The 20,646-nt window shown below is 41.6% G+C and overlaps 1 protein-coding gene across 3 annotated transcripts in view; it reads right to left on the minus strand.

Moving 5' to 3' along the window:
- Positions 1 to 68: 68 nt before the first annotated feature.
- The window catches only part of EEF1AKMT1 (EEF1A lysine methyltransferase 1), a 33,544-nt gene continuing 12,966 nt past the window's right edge, over positions 69 to 20,646 (minus strand). Inside the window, exons 2-6 of one of the 3 annotated variants that reach the window (XR_014291790.1) lie at positions 7,236 to 7,386; positions 5,356 to 5,438; positions 2,552 to 2,832; positions 419 to 1,806; positions 69 to 365 (exon numbers count right to left, since the gene is read on the minus strand). Coding sequence is in view for 2 of the 3 variants with exons in the window: in XM_082602598.1 (XP_082458724.1) it covers positions 1,670 to 1,806; positions 2,552 to 2,832; positions 5,356 to 5,438; positions 7,236 to 7,379 (645 nt within the window). In the remaining variant the exon portion in view is untranslated. Of the gene's footprint in view, positions 1,807 to 2,551; positions 2,833 to 5,355; positions 5,439 to 7,235; positions 7,387 to 20,646 lie in introns of all 3 variants that reach the window. The other 2 variants (XM_082602599.1, XM_082602598.1) reach the window with 2 other exon arrangements.

The following is a 20,646-nucleotide window of genomic DNA, read 5'->3' on the forward strand; positions in this document are numbered from 1 at the left end:
CTATTTTCAGTAGGGGCAGAAACTTTTTATATTAGCCACTTTGAGCAAGTATATTAAAAACATTGTACTTGACATGTAAACGTTTTATAAACATTGTTTTCCACTTCATCAGCAGGAGTTTTTAGAAGTGCAGGTGGAACCCTCACCCTCTAGCCCGCCTGGGTCCCTGAATCCCGCTGTTGCTGATGGTCACCAGTGGACATGGCTGCATAGGACCTGCCCTCCCTCTGGGAGGCTCAGCTCACCCCTGAATCTCATACTTGTATAAATCGCTGCAGGTTTATACAATTAGAATTTTTTTCACTTGCAGACTTTCACTTCCCAGAAATCAGGAGTGGAGTCCTCGTCTGCAACTGCAAAGTGAGCTAAACCTTTACCCTTTTTCTTTAGGCTTAAGTCTGTCCCCGAACACAATTACTTGTAAAAGTAAAGTTCTTAACTCGCTTTAAAATCCTTAAAACAATTGTAGGTGAAAGGCATGCTGGCTGTGCATTTCTCGCTGGACTCTGCTCTGATGGGCTCCACTAATTTTCAGAGGAAACAGTGGTAATGAAGGTCTTCACTTTATCTTAATTTTAGGGTTAATGTTCAGGAAGATCACCTGCAGAGTCAGCCTCTGCATCGTTGTTTATGTGCTCTTGTCCCTACTTACAATCAGCCTTGGTTTGATCTGGACAGAAGGTACTGAGAGAACTTTCAATTTGTACCAAATATGGACAGAGGTTGTGCATGGAAAACACTGCTGAGCAAAATTCATATTTTCCAAATAAACAATTCAAAATTGAAATTGATAGCTGTGGGTAGTTCTATACCATTTGGGGAATTTTACTTCTGTGCTCAACCTCTGGGGAAGAAAAAGGTAAGCCTAGTGGTGGTATATCTAGCATACATTCTTGTCCAGAAAACAGAAGGTTCAGATCAAAGAAAACCCACGTATTAAAAAGAAAAATTGCCTTTCAAACCTTGGGTAATTATTTCAAGCATTGCCACCGTTGTGTAACATTTTCTAGCCACTCCTCAAACATAAATAGTGCAAACATCAGAGGAGTGGACTGAAGGAGAGTAAACGGTTTGCAGGGGGATAATACTGCTGTTCCATAAACTGTATTAATCATCATTTTAACTAACGTTAGCTGTTAACAGGTAACGCATTTCCAGTGGAAGATCTAGAAAGGCAACTTGTATTTGCATTTTTTCTCTGACAAATATTTACTGAGCATGTGCCCTCTTCTGGGCACTGAGCTCCTGGGAGGCAACTGTGAACTGGACACAACCCTCGTCCTTGGCTACAACTCCAAACCGCATGGCTGTCAAAGCACGTGCAGGTGTCCATAGCCACCCGTACACAGGATGCGGCAGACGCCAAGGTCCTGGGCAATCACTAAGCCGCCTGTACTACTTCTGCTCTTTACCTGCGTTAAGATGGCTTCTATGACTTCTTCCAAATATAATTCCACTGGTTCAAGCTGGCAAAAGCATCCCAAGCTCTAGGGATGCCCTCACTAAGGAAATCACAACAAGATGTTGTCTTCTTCATCTTGAAAGTTAGGCCGGGGAGAGCCCCAGTTTGTGAGGGAGGAGGGGAGGTCGTAGCTTTTCAATCTACTAAGAAAATAAAAAGAGGGAAATGTCACATGGGTCCTTTACTACATTGTATTACCAGCTGCGTTCACAGTTCACGGTCCAGCCCAGAATCGTAATTCACGTAACAGCGGAATTCGTTTCCCAAGGTTCGAGTGTGTTTTGGAATGAACGTGCACATCTTCACTCCAAGAAGTTGTGCTGCCTCTTCCTCCATGACGGCACCTGAAGAGAGAACCACCAGATGAGCCCGGAGACTGAGGTGCCGACCGTGTCTCAACTCCACACCCACCAGGCCGGCCAGGGAGGTATTCTCGACCAGACGTGGGAAGCGGTGTTGACGGTACCACTCAGCGATAAGGGGGACGGTCAGTGGTCTATATTCCTTGTTTACTTCCTCCAACATTTATGCAAATTATCTACTTTTTTCCTTTTCTTTTTCATTTAATTTCCTACATCTGCAAGGCTGAGATACTTAAGAAAGTAATTATATTCCACAAAGTAACATAAGGAAAGCAAAAATAATTACTAAAAAGCACCATTTTCCAACTTTGAGTCAACAACCCCTTTTTCAATAGTAGCGAATCGTGCAAACTTGTACCAATACATTCACACCAGCCTCTGGCTGACAAATCCCATTCCTCCCTCCAGCCCCGTCCTCGGCACCCACTGCACTGGGGAAGCAGGGCCCACACAGCAGGCCTGGATGCCCGAAGTAGGCAGACCAGCAGTTAACATTTTCGTTCTCAGTCAAATGCCAGTATATCGTCGACGAGTACAAGTACTCCTGGTGTGCTCACCCAGTGCCGGACCCTGCTTCCCAGGCATCATGCCACTTAGTTCTCCCCAACCCTGCCTGAGAGGCTGGTAGCATCTCAGCCCCACTGTACAAGATAAGGCAACTGGGGCACGGAGAGGGGAAGAACCTTGTTTAAAGTCATGGGATGTGCGTTGCCAATCCGCCACCTACCTGTGCAGAGCAGAATCTTGCCCCGGGTCAGGTACTTGATGGTTTCCGACGTTTTTCTGAGACATTCCTCGGAGAGATAGGGGGGATCTGCTATTACAATGTCAAAACTGTGTGCAGCAATTTTCTCAGGTAAATCCACTGGGTTATTGTAATCATAGAAGATAAACTCCTCTCCATAGATGGCAAACCTGTGGTCATATTCGAAGATGCAGATAGAAAAGTCTTCTCTGTGCAGCGCTCTCAGCTTCTGGTAAACGCTGGGGGCACTCACACACGCTATTCTGGAACAAAAGGAGCCCACTCACGACTGAGCTCTATGACAGCGTGTGGCATCAAATAACCACTTCGCTGAAACACCATAGTCCCTGTGTTCAGATTTTCTTAAAGGAAACATCATGCAAACTGCAGTGATGACAGCGACACATTGTGAGAGAAAACTTTCTACTGCTTCACTTTTAAGGAATCTACTGTTTACAAATCTACAACTCATATGAAAGGACAAATGTGCTTTTCATGGTAAAAAAAATGTAAAACATTATTAGGACAGGGTTATGAAGCTCATGGCCTGAATTTACTTAGTATGTTCATGGTGGTCTCTTAACATTTATTTCAAATAAATACTTGTTAGCCTCATACTAAATATTTTAAAGTTACTTTGTAATCTTGAAGGAAAACTCCAAACAACTTTAGTTTTCCAAAAAAGTACATTAAAACTAGGTCTCAGTGCAGACAGACTACTTCGAATTTCTGCTGCTTTTTGTATGTAAATTAAAGAATCTGTCTTGTTACAAGCATCTCCAGTTAACGAATGGGTAGTGTTCCAGCAGTTAAAGCCAACTGCCAAACATGCTAGAAGTAACTTAAATGTTGAATTACTCAGTTGACTGTGGTACGTCTATTACAGTGGAATACTGTGTTGTCATTACTCTCCAAGACAGTCAAGTTCAGGAGAGTGTAAACTGCGCTTTCACAGAGTGGGGTTTATGCTTACCTCTTGGAGATACACAGCTTGCAGACAATGGGAAAGAGACTTTTTGTCTCCATCCCCTTTGTCACTTTTAGATTTTTATTACATGTCGATATATATACATACACACACACATAAAATCATTCAGAAAACTACTTATTTAGAAAATTAAACTCAGCTTTAAAACCGTGTTCTTCAGAGAAGTGTTACACGTCTGGTTAGGTGCCCACGCGGGGCTCAAAGGCTTCTTGGCCCAAATGCACGTGAAGCACGTAAGGAAGTCTGGGGGCATATGGAGACCAGACCCCAGCCTGGCTGCTGCCAGAGCTCTGGCCCGGGGGTGCGGAGGACTTGAACCACAGCAGCACCTCCTTCCCTAAAAACCCCAGAGGACGTACTTCAGGCAGAAGGACAGTGGTCTGAGGTGGAGGAAGGCACGAGAGCAGGGTGTGGTGGCAGGGGAAGCGGACGGCCTGCTGCTCACAGCTGGGGCCCTTGTGCGAGTGATGTGACCGCGTGGACTTCAGCGTCTGTCTTTAGGATGGACAGTGTAACAGGAACTACCTCCAGAGGTGTGAGGGTTAAACAAGATGACCCTCAGAAAGCACTTACCCAGGAGACACACAGTAAGTACCCAATAAATGCTACTCTTATTACTCATCTTTAAAATTATGACATAACTCCTAAAAATACTGAAGATGCCTTTCAGAAAAAGTAAGTTGCTTCCAAAGCCCTCATATGTAAAAACATGTCATTAAGAAAAACGTAATAAACTACATATAATTTTAAAAGAAAAAGGACAGAAAAAAGAAAACCTTAGGACTTCAAGTTAAACTTCCAGTTAAAGATGGCAGAGGGACACATTCATTTAGCCAAGTCCCAAACTGGCAGCCAGGAAAGCTGAGAAGGAACCTGGCTGACAGCACAGTACCCACGGCTCAGGAAGCTGCACAACAGGGTCCTAATAAACCCTGTTTTAACCAAAATTAGGATATAACTTAACACCAATTCTACACAATCACTTCCAAGAAATAGAAATACAGGCAACACTTCCCAGCTCATTTTATGAAGCTACCATTCATTAACCAGTATGAAACCCAAAACCAGTATGAAACCCAAACCAAGAGTATAAAAGAAAATTTCAAACCAGTATCACTCATGAACATAGAAGCAAAAATCCTCAACAAAATATTAGCAGAGTCCAGCCATTTTAAAAAAAAGAAGAAAAAGATATAACTCTTGGGAGAGTGGACGGAAAGCAGACATATACGTGGCAGTTGTGGCCTATGAAGGGAGCCAAATCCTCATTCTCTTAAGGTGAGAAGTCAAGAAATAATGTCTACAAGTGACAAGAAGTGCCAATATAAACGTTATTTAGAAATGTTTGTAAATAACAGAATGAAAGAGCTGAAAAGGCGGGGTGGACAAGGGGAAAATTAACAATGGATTATTTTTTGAACAAGTCTTTTAGGACCATTTGACTATATATGCGTGCAAAGTTTTGACAGAAGTAAAAACCAAATTAACAAAAAAGAAAATCTATTCTTAAAGCTTCAAAAAGGTCAAGATTTCTTTTAAAGCAAACTCTAGGGGTATAAAACAGGCAGAAAATGTTAAAATAAGGAACAGAGATAAGATATCTTACACTGAATAGATTTCTGTGTGTGTCCCCAGACTCAACAGTGAAGCAGTTCTTACCTCCTCATGTTCTGTGAATCACGAATATAGGTTTTGCAGATTACAGTTCAGCCTTCTTACCAACCACGTCTCATATAGGAAGGACATTTAAAATATTACTTTAGATTAAAAGGCAAAAGAGAAATGAAACTGATCTCACCTGCCACCTTCCCCAGCAGCTGCCACAGCTTCCTCTGCAAGGCGCAGGGCCGTCTCCGGAGTGTACCAAAACTGGCTCAGCTGCTATGACAGAGAAATGAGTGAAATCATTTTACAACTGGCATAGAGTTTATCCTTTTAATTTATACCTACTATATCAATTATCAGTGTTCACTGCTGGGCCAAGTAATATCCTCTGATTGCATTTCCTTCTGGTATGGTACCTCTTGTTTTTCCTAGAGTTAATACATGATTGTTTCATTTGCTTGGGTTCTTTGAACCTATCCCTAATTCTCCCAACATCCTGCAGCTTGTGAGAAGTGGTGCGTAGGAAGGTAAATGTGAGACTTACCATGTCTAAAACATTTTAATTTTATCCTCACATTTGATAACTCAGCTGGGTGTAGAATTCCAGGCTGAACAAATTTTTACTCTAAATCTTGAAGGAACTGATCCACTTTTTTCTAGTTTCTAGTAAAGCTACTGAGAAGTGCAATGTGACTTGTAGACCTGAGACTCTGTAGGTGACATGCTTTTCTCTGGAAGGTTCTAGGATCTTCTTTGTCACCTATATCCAGAATTTTCAGTCATAATAATCATGTGTCTTAGTGAGGGTCTTTGGCTCTGGGAAATTTTCTAATATCATTCTTTGAAGGTTTCCTCCCCTCTTTGTTTTCAGTTGTATTTTTCTGGAACTCCAGTTAGTTGAATATTGAGCTTCCTGGATTTATCCTCTAGTTTTACGTTTTCTTTCTATAATTTGTATCATTTTTTTCCCCCCAACTTCCTGGGAGATCTCCTTAATTTTATAAACAAACCAAAAGTGTCAAAAATATACAAATAGTTATTAATTCAGGTAGTGGAGTTGTGACTTTTGTTTTTTTGTTCATTCATGTTTTTATATATTTTCTACAACAACCATAGATTACTTTTAGAATCAGAAAAAAGTACATAGTATTTAAATAAGCAGAAGGAAAAGAGAAAAAGACCACCTCAAGGATAATAACGTACTTCAAGTTTCTAATGTTAACTATTCAAAGAATCAAGCTAAAGACAGAAGCACATAAAGAAGGGAAGCAGTGAGGCATCTGAGGAAGTGGAACATTTAGAATAAATATAAAGAAACATTTCTGTTCCAGTCTCAAACAGATGGTAAACAGGAAAATTGTATATAACTTAAGAGATCTAAACTTGACACAAAATGTAAAAGTCTGCTTAAACACACACACACACACACACCACCTTCCAGCTGCAAAGTGATGAAGAGAGGCAGATCTATTATCAAGGGGTAGTCAGACAAATTTCAAGCCTCATCTATTTCTCAACTATCTCCTTCAAAAATGTAAATCTCTATATTCCAGGTTAGGTTTTCCTGAACTCACTTTCTTAAATTCCTATTTTTTAGACCATAAAAATACAATTAAAATACATACTGTGCCCCAGAAACTATTAATATCTTCTTAAAAACTCAGTTTCATCTATTTTTTACTACATGTTTAAGTGCAGTTACCCCATTACTGCAATGATCAATTTTTCCCTTTTCTCAAGGATTGCTGGGCTCCATAACCACCAACAGATGCATCTGTATACAAGAAGGAAGCACAGTTTGTGTTGGATATAATGATATGCTGTTCTTCTATCTGAAATGTCCCCTCCTCTGATCACCAGGCAGCCTGAGAGTCAGAATTAGGAAAATCTGCATTTATTGTCTTAAAATGTCCGTGGACTGCTTGCTGTCTTAGCTCCTGAACAGGTTATCAGCTTTGTAGTGACGAGTGAGATAAACTTGGGTATTAGGTCAGATACAGACAAACACTGGACTAGGTACAGAACAGCCTCCACACCAACACTTCCTGATGGGTGGGGAATGCATTAACTTACCCAGTTCTCTTCTATTACTCCAATGTTATACTTGTCGTCGCCACCGAGGTCGGTGTACTGTTTCTGCTCAGCATAAAATTCCTGCAGAGCTGCAAGGGCATGGGAAGAGAGCTGGGGGAGGTCCTCATCTTCAGAGTTGCTCATTTCACACCTGCAGGGAAATGAGTATAAGTGATGTTTGTTTTTTCTTTTCCATCAAACAACAATTAAAAAAAATTTTATCTCACAGCAGGGATCCAAACTGAAAGTGAGTTGTATAAAGGAAACACACCTGTATGATTCCTTGCAGAGTGAAATCTTTACCATAAATACTATAAAGATGTTTTGCTTTCTTCTGGTACCCCAATGGCCGGGCCACATGCAGCTAATTCACAGTAGATTCTCTTAATAAGATCTTTTTATGTGTGAATGTCACTGTTTTTAGGTGACCTAAGGCTCCTGGGTGTCACTGACAGGATAAGTGAAGGATCATAAAGGAGGGGTACAGGAAGAGATGAAAAATAAAAGGGATGAGAGAATGCAAATTATGATAATAATGAGACACCACTATATACCTACCAGATTGACTAAAATTAAGAAGACTGATAATACCAAATCTTTTGGGGTATGTGGAGTAATGGAAATTGCCTATTCTGCTGTTGAAATGTAAACTGATGAAAACATTTTGGAAAACAATTTGACCTTACCCCTACTTCAACTCAGTAACTCTGTATCTACATAGACATATAGATCATATAACTATATGAAACTCCTGTCGTTCACATAACATCGTTTACATGTAAACTATGTTCCGAGTAGAAATGTGTACTAGCAACAACTAAAATTACTGAAGTATCCTCCCACTGGACATTATAAAATATACTGCTATATCCCTACAGTGGGGTACTACATAGCAACGAAAACATTTTGTATCACTCTCTTCTCCTTTGTTGGCTTGCTACCTGTAGGTTTGTTATTTAAGCGGTTGCTTGAAGGTTCACGGTATATACACCACAGCATACGTTCAAATAACATATCACTTCTTGTTTACATAACACTTCTGTACTTGTGTGTAACTTTCATTCCTCTCCTCCGATGCTCTGTGTTACTGTCTGACCACATCTTCTGTCTACATTTGTTACGAGCTCCACACCGCACTGTTACCTTTAAAAGCCTTACGTATTTGCCTACTTCATGAGCACTAACGGCCCCACCTCGTTCCCTTGCACAGATCAGTATTTCCGTGTTAGTCATTTCCCTTCTGCTTGAATGGCTGTTAACACTTCCTGTAGCACAGTTCTACTGCTGATGCATCCTTTCAGCCTTTATGTCTAAAACTGTCTTCATTTACACTGCCTTACGTTTTGAAAGATTTTAGCTTGGGGGGCGATGGATTCTAGGTTGAGTTTTTCCTCAGTACCCTAAAGAGATTCCTCCACTGTTAGCTGCATTATTTCCAACATAAAATCTTACTTTTTGTTTGTGTCTTCCTTCCCTGGTAGCTTTTAAGATTTTTCTCACTGTCCCTGATTTTAAGCATTTGGTTATGACGTGTCTCAGTGTAGTTTTCTTCATGTTTCTTATGCTTTGAGTTTACTGAGCTTCTTGGATCTGTGGGTTTACAGTTTTCCTGAGATCACAAGCTGATCTCTTAATACTTACTTCACTTCTCCTGTTTATTCCTTCTACAAACCTTCTTGGAAGGCTACCCCACTCATTTACACCTACCACACAACTCTCAATAAACATCGGAATAGCTATTCCCCTATGAGCTGGTACCGTTATTACAGGCTTCCACAACAATTTACCTCCCCGTGAAGAGGCGGGGATAACAAAATAAGACGAGAAGACCCTATGGAGCTTCAATTAATCAACCCAAAAATCACAAACCCAAACCACCAAGGGATAACAAAGTTTTATATGGGTTGACAATTTCGGTTGGGGTGGCCTCAGAGTACAAAAAACCCTCCGAGTGATTAAAACCTAGGCCTACCAGCCAAAGTGTAATATCACTTATTGATCCAAAATTTTGATCAACAGAACAAGTTACCCTAGGGATAACAGCGCAATCCTATTCTAGAGTCCATATCGACAATAGGGTTTACGACCTCGATGTTGGATCAGGACATCCTAATGGTGCAGCCGCTATTAAGGGTTCGTTTGTCCAACGATTGAAGTCCTACGTTATCTGAGTTCAGACCAGAGTAATCCAGGTCGGTTTCTATCTATTACGCATTTCTCCCAGTACGAAAGGACAAGAGAAATAAGGCCAACTTCAAACAAGCACCTTCAAGTAATTACTGATTTAATCTTAACTTAATAAACAAGCGCAAATTATACTTGCCCAAGATCAGGGCTGTGTTGAGGTGGCAGAGTCCGGCAATTGCATAAAACTTAAACTTTTACACCCAGAGGTTCAAATCCTCTCCCCCACAAAATGCTTAGAATTAACACCCTAATACTCACACTCCCCACCCTCCTAGCCGTAGCATTCCTAACACTAGTAGACACGAAATCCTGGGCTACATGCAACTCCGGAAAGGACCAAACATCGTAGGCCCACATGGCCTACCCAACCCTTTGCTGACGCAATCAAACTACTTACTAAAGAGCCCTCACGAGCAGCTACATCCTCCACTTCTATATTTATCATTGCACCAATTCTTGCCCTAAGCCTAGCCCTCACAATACGATGCCCCTTACCTATACCATACCCTCTCATCAACATAAATATAGGAGTACTATTCCTGTTAGCGATATCCAGCCTGGCCGTTTACTCCATTCTATGATCCGGCTGAGCTGCTAACTCAAAATACACACTAATTGGGGCCCTCCGAGCAGTAACACAGACAATTTCATATGAAGTAACACTAGCCATATCCTCCTGTCAGTACTCTCAATAAACGGCTCCTTTACCCTATCCACACTAACCACAAGAATAACTATGACTACTCTTCCCTTCCTGACCATTAGCCATAATATGATTCAACTCCACCCTAGCAGAAACCAACCGAGCCCCCTTTGACTTAACAGAAGGAGAATCAGAGCTCGTATCTGGCTTCAACGTAGAATATGCAGCAGGACCCTTCGCCCTATTCTTCCTAGCAGAATATGCCAACATCATTATAATAAATATATTCACAACCATTCTCTTCCTAGGAGCATCCCATGACCCCTACACACCAGAACTATACACAACCTCATTCTCAAGACACTACTACTTACAATATCCTTCCTATGAATCCGAGCATCCTATCCACGATTCCGATATGATCAATTAATACACCTACTCTGAAAAAATTTCCTCCCCCTAACATTAGCCCTCTGTATATGACACGTCTCACTACCCATTATAACAGCAAGCATTCCTCCTCAAACGTAAGATACAAGAAATATGTCTGATAGAAGAGTTACTTTGAATAGAGTAAATAATAGAGGTTTAAACCCTCTTATTTCTAGAGTAATAGGAATCGAACCCACCCTTAAGAACTCAAAGTTCTCCATGCTACCACATTACACTATAATCTACAGTAAGGTCAGCTAAATAAGCTATCGGGCCTATACCCCAAAAATGTTGGTTTATACCCTTCCCATACTAATAAATCCACCCGTCCTTATTATTATCTTAATAACCCTCATTCTAGGCACAGCAATCGTAATCCCCAGCTCCCACTGACTATTCGTCTGAATTGGATTTGAAATAAACATAATAGCCATTATCCCCATCATAATAAAAAATTCTAACCCCCGGGCCACAGAAGCCTCCACTAAATATTTCCTAACACAAGCTACCGCATCCACACTACTCATATAGCTGTTATTATTAATTCAATACATTCCGGCCAATGAACCATTACAAAACTATTTAACCCAACAGCATCCATGTTAGTAACAATAGCCCTAGCTATCAAGTTAGGACTATCCCCCTTGCACTTTTGAGTACCCGAAGTAACACAAGGCATCCCTCTAACTACAGGCCTAATCCTACTCACATGACAAAAACTCACACCACTATTAATCCTCTACCAAATCTCACCATCAATTAATCTAAACCTAATACCAACTATATTTTTACTCTCTATCCTAATTGGAGGCTGGGGCGGACTAAATCAAACACAACTTCGAAAAATCATAGCCTACTCATCAATCGCCCACATAGGATGAATAACTATGCTACTATACAATCCGACCCTAACCTTACTAAACGTATTAATCTACATCACAGTAACTTTCACGATATTCATATTATTCATCCAAAACTCAACCACCACTACACCATCATTACCTCCAACATGAAATAAAGCACCTTCACCACAACCCTCACCATACTCACCCTACTCTCCATAGGAGGACTCCCCCCACTTTCAGGATGTATACCCAATGAATAATTATCCAAGAACTAACAAACGCTGACATTCTTATTATGCCAACATTCAAAGCCATTACAGCACTACTCAACTTACGTTTCTACGTGCGCCGCGGCTACTCCACAGCAGTAACATTGTTTCCCGCTGCAAACAACAGGAAAAGAAGACGACACTTTCCCTCCACAAAACGAATAACCCTCCTACCAACAGCAATCGTAATATCCACAATACTCCTACCTTTCACACCAATACTCTCCATCCTACTATAGCAGTTTAGGTTAAATCAGAACAAGAGCCTTCAAAGCTCTAAGCAAGTACAATCTACTTAACCCCTGCCTAGTAAGGACTGCAAGACTATATCAATCGAATGCAAGTCAAACACTTTAATTCAGCTAAATCCTCACTAGATTGGAGGGATACATCTCCCACGAACTTTTACTTAACAGCTAAATACCCTAGTCAACTGGCTTCAATCTACTTCTCCCACCGCGAGAAAAAAAAAAGGCGGGAGAAGTCCCGGCAGGATTCAAGCTGCTTCTCTGAATTTGCAATTCAAAATGACTATTCACTACAGGACTTGGCAAAAAGAGGATTCTACCTCTGTCTTTAGATTTACAGTCTAATGCCTACTCGGCCATTTTACCTATGTTCATAAACCGCTGACTATTCTCAACCAACCACAAAGACATCGGCACCTTATACTTGTTATTTCGTGCCTGAGCAGGAATGGTAGGTACTGGTCTAAGCTTATTAATCCGCGCTGAACTAGGTCAACCTGGTACACTAATCGGAGACGATCAAGTTTATAACGTACTAGTAACAGCCCATGCCTTCGTAATAATCTTTTTCATAGTCATACCCATCATAATCGGTGGGTTTGGAAACTGATTAGTTCCTTTAATAATCGGAGCATCTGACATAGGCTTTCCTCGTATAAATAACATAAGCTTCTGACTACTTCCTCCTTCCTTATTACTAATAGCATCCTCAATAATTGAAGCTGGTGCAGGCACAGGCTGAACTGTATACCCCCCTTTAGCCGGAAACCTAGCACATGCAGGAGCCTCAGTCGACCTTACCTTTTTCTCCCTACATCTAGCCGGTGTATCCTCAATTCTCGGAGCCATTAACTTCATCACAACTATTATTAACATAAAACCACCTGCTATAACCCAAGACCAAACACCTCTCTTCGTATGATCAGTCCTAGTTACAGCAGTATTACTTCTATTGTCACTACCCGTCTTAGCAGCTGGAATTACCATACTACTAACTGACCGAAACCTAAACACAACCTTCTTCGACCCTGCAGGAGGGGGAGACCCAATCCTGTATCAACACCTATTGATTCTTCGGCCACCCCGAGATATATATTCTAATCCTACCTGGCTTCGGAATAATTTCACACATCGTAACTTACTACTCAGGTAAAAAAGAACCTTTCAGGTATATGGGACTAGTGTGAGCTATGGTTTCTATTGGGTTCTTAGGCTTTATCGTATGGGCTCATCATATATTCACAGTTGGTATAGACGTTGACACACGGGCATATTTTACATCAGCTACCATAATTATTGCTATCCCCACAGGAGTGAAAGTCTTCAGTTGATTGGCAACACTTCATGGAGGGAATATTAAATGATCTCCCGCCCTAATATGAGCCTTAGGCTTTATTTTTCTCTTTACAGTAGGGGGTCTAACTGGTATCGTCCTAGCCAATTCATCGTTAGACATTGTACTTCACGACACCTACTACGTAGTCAGTCGCCCACTTTCACTATGTACTTTCAATAGGAGCTGTCTTCACTATCATAGGAGGGTTCGTTCACTGATTCCCACTATTCTCAGGATATACACTTAATTCAACATGAGCAAAAATCCACTTTGTAATCATATTCGTGGGTGTAAACCTAACATTCTTCCCACAACACTTCTTAGGCCTATCCGGCATACCTCGACAATATTCAGACTATCCAGACGCCTACACAACATGAAATACTATCTCATCAATAGGCTCTTTCATCTCACTAACAGCAGTCATACTAATAATTTTCATTATCTGAGAAGCATTCACATCCAAACGAGAAGTACTAACAGTAGACCTCACCTCCACTAACCTTGAGTGACTGAATGGATGACCTCCACCGTATCAGACATTCAAAGAACCAGCATACGTGAACCCAAAGTGATCAAGAAAGGAAGGAGGGCCTCCCTGGTGGCGCAGTGGTTGAGAGTCCGCCTGCCGATGCAGGGGATACGGGTTCGTGCCCCGGTCTGGGAGGATCCCATATGCCGCGGAGCGGCTGGGCCCGTGAGCCATGGCCGCTGAGCCTGCGCATCCGGAGCCTGTGCTCCGCAACGGGAGAGGCCACAACAGTGAGAGGCCCGCGTACGGAAAAAAAAAAAAAAAAAGGAAGGAAGGAATCAAACCCTCTCTAATCGGTTTCAAGCCAACACCATAACCATTATGCCTTCCTTTATAAATGAGATATTAGTAAAGTCTTACATAACTTTGTCAAAGTTAAGTCACAAGTGAATAATCCTGTATATCTCCATGGCATATCCCTTTCAGCTAGGCTTCCAAGATGCAACATCACCCATTATAGAAGAACTTCTGCATTTCCATGACCATACATTAATAACTGTCTTCCTAATTAGCTCCCTAGTCCTATATATCATTACCTTAATACTCACAACTAAACTAACACATACCAAAACAACAGATGCCCAAGAAGTAGAAACTATTTGAGCTATTCTCCCAGCCATCATCCTAATCCTAATGGCCCTACCCTCCCTACGAATCCTCTACATAATAGATGAAATCAACAACCCCTCTCTTACCGTAAAAACAATAGGCCACCAATGATACTGAAGCTATGAATACACCGATTATGAAGATCTAAATTTCGACCCTTACATAATTCCAACATCAGATCTAAAACCAGGGGAGTTATGGCTGTTAGAAGTGGATAATCGAATAGTATTACCCATAGAAATAACAATCCGAATGCTAGTCTCCTCCGAAGACATACTACACTCATGAGCTGTGCCCTCTCTAGGCCTAAAAACAGACGCAATCCCTGGACGCCTAAACCAAAGGACCCTAGTATCAACACAACCGGGCTTATTCTACGGACAGTGTCCAGAGACTTGTGGCTCAAATCATAGTTCCGTACCAACTGTTCTTGCATTAGTGCCCTCAGAGGACTTGAAAAATGATCTACATCCATGCTATAGTGTCATTAAGGAGCTAAACGAGCGTTAACCTTTTAAGTGAAAGACTGGGAGCCAAAGCTCCCCTGAATGATATGCCACACTAGATACATCAACATGACTCCTTGTTATTCTATCAATACTCCTAACCCTCTTCACGCTACAACTAAAAATCTCAAAGTATCTCTACTCCCCCAACCCTAAGTCAATAGTCACCAAAACACAAAAACAACAAACCCCTTGAAATACTACATGAACGAAAATCTATTTGCCTCTTTCACAGTCCCAGTAATGCTAGGAATCCCTGTCACCACTCTAATTATCATATTCCCTACTATCTTATTTCCCACACCAAATCGACTAATTAACAACCACACAGTTTCTATCCAACAATGACTAACTAAACTTACATCAAAACAATTAATAAATACACATAACTCTAAAGGCCAAACCTGATCTCTAATACTTATTTCACTTCTCCTGTTTATTGCTTCTACAAACCTTCTTGGAAGGCTACCCCACTCACTTACACCTACCACACAACTCTCAATAAACATCAGAATAGCTATTCCCCTATGAGCTGGTACCGTTATTACAGGCTTCCACAACAAAGCAAAAGCATCCTTAGCCCACCTTCTACCACAAGGCACACCTACTTTTCTTATTCCCATATTAGTAATCACCGAAACCATTAGCCTGTTCATTCAACCAGTAGCACTAGCCATACGACTAACCGCCAACATTACAGCAGGCCACCTATTAATGCACCTAATTGGAAAAACAACCCTTGTACTAATAAGCATCAACCTATCCGTAGCTTTCATCACATTCACTATTCTCATCCTACTAACCATCCTCGAATTCGCTGCTGCCTTAATTCAAGCCTACGTATTCACTCTCCTAGTAAGTCTATACCTGCACGACAATACATAATGACCCACCAAACCCACTCATATCACATAGTAAATCCTAGTCCTTGGCCCCTTACGGGAGCTCTCTCAGCACTTCTTATAACATCAGGCCTAATCATATGATTCCACTTCAATTCAATATTTCTACTGATCTCAGGATTACTAACAAACATCCTAACAATATGCCAATGATGACGAGACATCATCCGAGAAAGCACCTTTCAAGGTCATCACACACCAACAGTCCAAAAGGGACTTCGATACAGAATGATCCTATTTATCCTATCAGAAGTCCTATTTTTCACAGGCTTCTTCTGAGCCTTTTACCACTCAAGCCTTGCCCCTACTCCCGAACTAGGTGGGTGTTGACCACCAACAGGAATCCACCCCTTAAACCCCTTAGAAGTCCCACTCCTTAACACCTCCGTACTGCTGGCCTCTGGCGTATCCATCACCTGAGCCCACCACAGTCTCAGAAGGAAACCGAAAACATATGCTCCAAGCCCTCTTCATCACAATCATACTTGGCCTTTATTTCACTCTACTACAAGCATCAGAATACTATGAAGTCCCATTCACAATCTCAGACGGAATCTACGGGTCTACATTTTTTGTAGCCACAGGTTTCCACGGACTACATGTCATCATCGGATCCACTTTCCTCACTGTCTGTTTCTTCCATCAAATAAAATTCCACTTCACATCAAACCACCATTTCGGTTTTGAAGCCACTGCCTGATACTGACATTTCGTAGATGTCGTATGACTATTTCTCTATGCATCTATCTTTTGATGAGGTTCATAGTCCTTTTAGTATCAACAAGTACAACTGACTTCCAATCAGTTAGTTTCGGTACACCCGAAAAAGAACAATAAATCTCCTATTAACACTATTAACAAATACAACACGCCCTATTACTCATACTTATCGCTTTCTGACTACCTCAACTAAACACATATGCAGAAAAAACAAGCCCCTATGAGTGTGGATTTGACCCCATAGGATCTGCCCGCTTACCCTTCTCCATAAAATTCTTCCTACTAGCAATCACCTTTCTCCTTTTCGACCTAGAAATCGCCCTTCTACTTCCCCTCCCCTGAGCAACCCAAACAAATAATCTAAACACAATACTTACCATAGCCCTATTCCTAATCTCCTTACTAGCAGCCAGCTTAGCCTACGAGTGGACTCAAAAAGGCTTAGAATGAGCCGAATATGGTACTTAGTTTAAAATAAAACAAGTGATTTCGACCCACTAGGCTGTGACTCAAACTCACAACTACCAAGTGTCCCTAGTCCATATAAACATCACAATAGCCTTCACCCTATCTCTCGTAGGTCTGCTAATATACCGATCCCACCTAATATCCGCACTACTCTGCATGGGAGGTATAATGTTATCACTGTTCATCCTAGCAGCCCTCACAATCCTAAACTCACACTTCCCCTTAGCCAGCATACCAATTATCCTCCTAGTATTCGCAGCCTGCGAAGCAGCCATTGGACTAGCCCTACTAGTCATAATCTCCAACACACACGGCACCGACTATGTACAAAGCCTCAATCTCCTCCAATGCTAAAGTTTATTATTCCCACTGTCATATTAACACCCCGACCTGATTATCAAAAAGCAACGTTATCTGAATTAAGCCCACAACTCAGAGCTTACTAAGCAGCTTTACAAGCGTCCTCCTCCTTAACCAACTCAACGACAACAGCCTTAATTACTCCCTAACATTCTTCTCTGACCCCCTCTGCACCTCACTCCTAATACTAACAATATGGCTTCTCCCCTTAATACTAATGGCAAGCCAATCCCATCTTCTCAAAGAACCGCTCATTCGAAAACAGCTTTCTATTACAATAGTAGTCAAGCTACGAGCACTTCTAACTTCTAACGTTTATGCCACAGAACTAACCTTATTCTACAGTGTATCGGAGGCCACGTTAGTCCCCACCCTCAGTATCATTACTCGCTGAGGTAACCAAACAGGACTTGACTTAACGCAGGACTTTACTTCCCATTCTACACACTAATCGGGTCTCTTCCTCTATTAACAGCATTAACATACTTGCAGAATACAACAGGAACCCTAAACTTCCTTTTATTACAACACTGAGCCCAACCACTATCCACATCCTGATCCAACACCCTCATATGACTGGCCTGCATAACAGCTTTCCTAGTAAAAATACCCCTCTACGGACTACACCTCTGACTACCCAAAGCACACGTAGAAGCCCCTATCGCAGGCTCAATAGTCCTTGCAGCCGCATTACTAAAACTTGGGGGCTACGGCATGCGACGAATGACACCAATGCTCAATCCCCTGACAGAAAACATAGCCTACCCCTTCCTCATGCTTTCCTTGTGAGGAATAATCATAACTAGCTCTATCTGTTTACGCCAAACAGACCTAAAATCATTCACTGCATACTCCTCGGTTAGCCATACAGCACCCGTCATTGCAGCCGTCCTTATCCAAACACCCTGAAGTTACATAGGAGCCACCGCTCTAATAACCGCCCATGGCCTCACATCCTCTATACTATTCTGCCTAGCAAACTCCAACTACGAACGAATTCATAGTCGAACCATAATCTCACCACGAGGCCTACAAATCTTCCTCCCACCAAGAGCCACTTGACGACTACGAGCAAGCTTAACAAGTCTCACTCTACCCCCGACTATTAACCTACTCGGAGAACTACTCGTAGTCATGTCAGCCTTCTCATGATCAGACCTCACCATTATCCTAATAGGAACAAACACTGTAGTTACCGCCCTATACTCCCTATATATTCTAATCACAACACAACGCGGCAAACACACACACCACATCAACAACCTCACCCCTTCCTTCACGCGAGAACACGCCCTAATAGCCCTACATATTGTACCCCTACTATTCCTATCACTAAATCCTAAAATCATCCTAGGTCCCCTTTATTGTAAATATAGTTTAATAAAAAGACTAGTTTGTGGAACTAGTGACAGAAGACCAGAACTTCTTATTTACCGAAAAAGTATTGCAAGAACTGCTAACTCATGCCTCCACACTTAACAATGTGTCTTTTTCAAACTTTTAAAGAATAGTAGTTATCCACTGGTCTTAGGAACCAAAAACCTGGTGCAACTCCAAATAAAAATAATAAATCTATTCACCTCCTCCGCCTTACTCACATTACTAATCTTAATCGCTCCCATCCTAGTATCCAACACAAAATTCTACAAAAGCAACCAATACCAACAAAAATATCATCCTGTGCCTTCATCACTAGCCTAATCCCAGCAATAATATATCTCCACACAAACCAAGAAGCACTTATTTCAAACTGACACTGAATCACCATCCAAACCCTCAAGCTAACACTTAGCTTTAAAATAGACTACTTCTCACTCATATTCATGCCTGTAGCACTATTTATCACATGATCTATTATAGAATTCTCAATATGATATATGCACTCTGAGCCCTATATTAACCAATTCTTCACATACCTCCTCCTTTTCCTCATCACTATACTTATCCTCATCACAACTAACAATCTCTTTCAACTTTTCATTGGATGAGAAGGAGTAGGCATCATATCCTTCTTACTTATCGGCTGATGATTTGGACGGACAGACACAAACACAGCCGCTCTGCAAGCAATCTTATACAATCGCATTGGAGACATCGGTTTCCTCCTAGCAATGGCATGATTTCTGTCTAATATAAACACATGAGATTTACAACAAATCTTCATACGTAACCAAGACCCCTTAAATCTCCCCCTCATAGGACTTGTACTAGCTGCAGCTGGAAAATCAGCCCAATTCGGACTCCACCCGACTCCCTTCAGCAATAGAAGGCCCTACCCCAGTTTCAGCCCTGCTCCACTCAAGCACAATACTTGTAGCAGGAATTTTCCTACTTATCCGCTTCTACCCTCTAATAGAAAACAAAACTCATCCAAACAATAACTCTTTCTCTAGGCGCCCTCACCACCTTATTCACAGCTATCTGTGCTCTTACACAAAATGATATCAAAAAAATTATTGCTGGGCTTCCCTGATGGCACAGTGGTTGAGAGTCCGCCTGCCGATGCAGGGGACACGGGTTCGTGCCCTGGTCAGGGAAGATCCCACATGCCGCACAGAGGCTGGGCCTGTGAGCCATGGCCGCTGAGCCTGCGCGTCCGGAGCCTGTGCTCCGCAACGGGAGAGGCCACAACAGTGAGAGGCCCGCGTACCGTTTAAAAAAAAAAAAAAAAATTATTGCCTTTTCCACCTCCAGCCAACTAGGCTTAATAATAGTAACAATTGGCCTCAACCAACCTTACTTAGCATTCTTACATATCTGTACACACGCTTTCTTGAAAGCTATACTATTCTTATGCTCCGGCTCCATCATCCATAATCTAAACAATGAACAAGATATTCGAAAAATAGGAGGACTATACAAAGTCCTTCCCTTCACCACAACTGCCCTTATCGTTGGCTGCCTTGCACTAACAGGAATACCATTCCTCACTGGATTCTACTCTAAAGATCCCATTATTGAAGCCGCCACTTCGTCTTATACCAACGCCTGAGCCCTATTATTAACCCTAACTGCCACCTCCCTCACAGCTATCTACAGTACTCGCATTTTTTTCAGCTATTAGGACAACCTTGTTTCCCACCCTTCATCAATATTAATGAAAATAATCCCCTATTAATTACCCCATCAAATGCCTATTAATTGGAAGCATCTTTGCTGGTTTCATCCCATCCAATAATATTCCCCCAATAACTACTCCCCTAATAACCATACCCCTACACCTAAAATTAACTGCCCTCATAATAACAACCTTAGGCTTTATCCTCGCATTCGAAATCAACCTCAACACACAAAACTTAAAACATACCCACGCCTCAAACTCCACTAAATTCTCCACCCTGTTAGGATATTTCC

This window comes from Mesoplodon mirus (assembly GCF_964341445.2).
Source record: "Mesoplodon mirus genome assembly, chromosome: 17".
NCBI classification, from domain to species: domain Eukaryota; kingdom Metazoa; phylum Chordata; class Mammalia; order Artiodactyla; family Ziphiidae; genus Mesoplodon; species Mesoplodon mirus.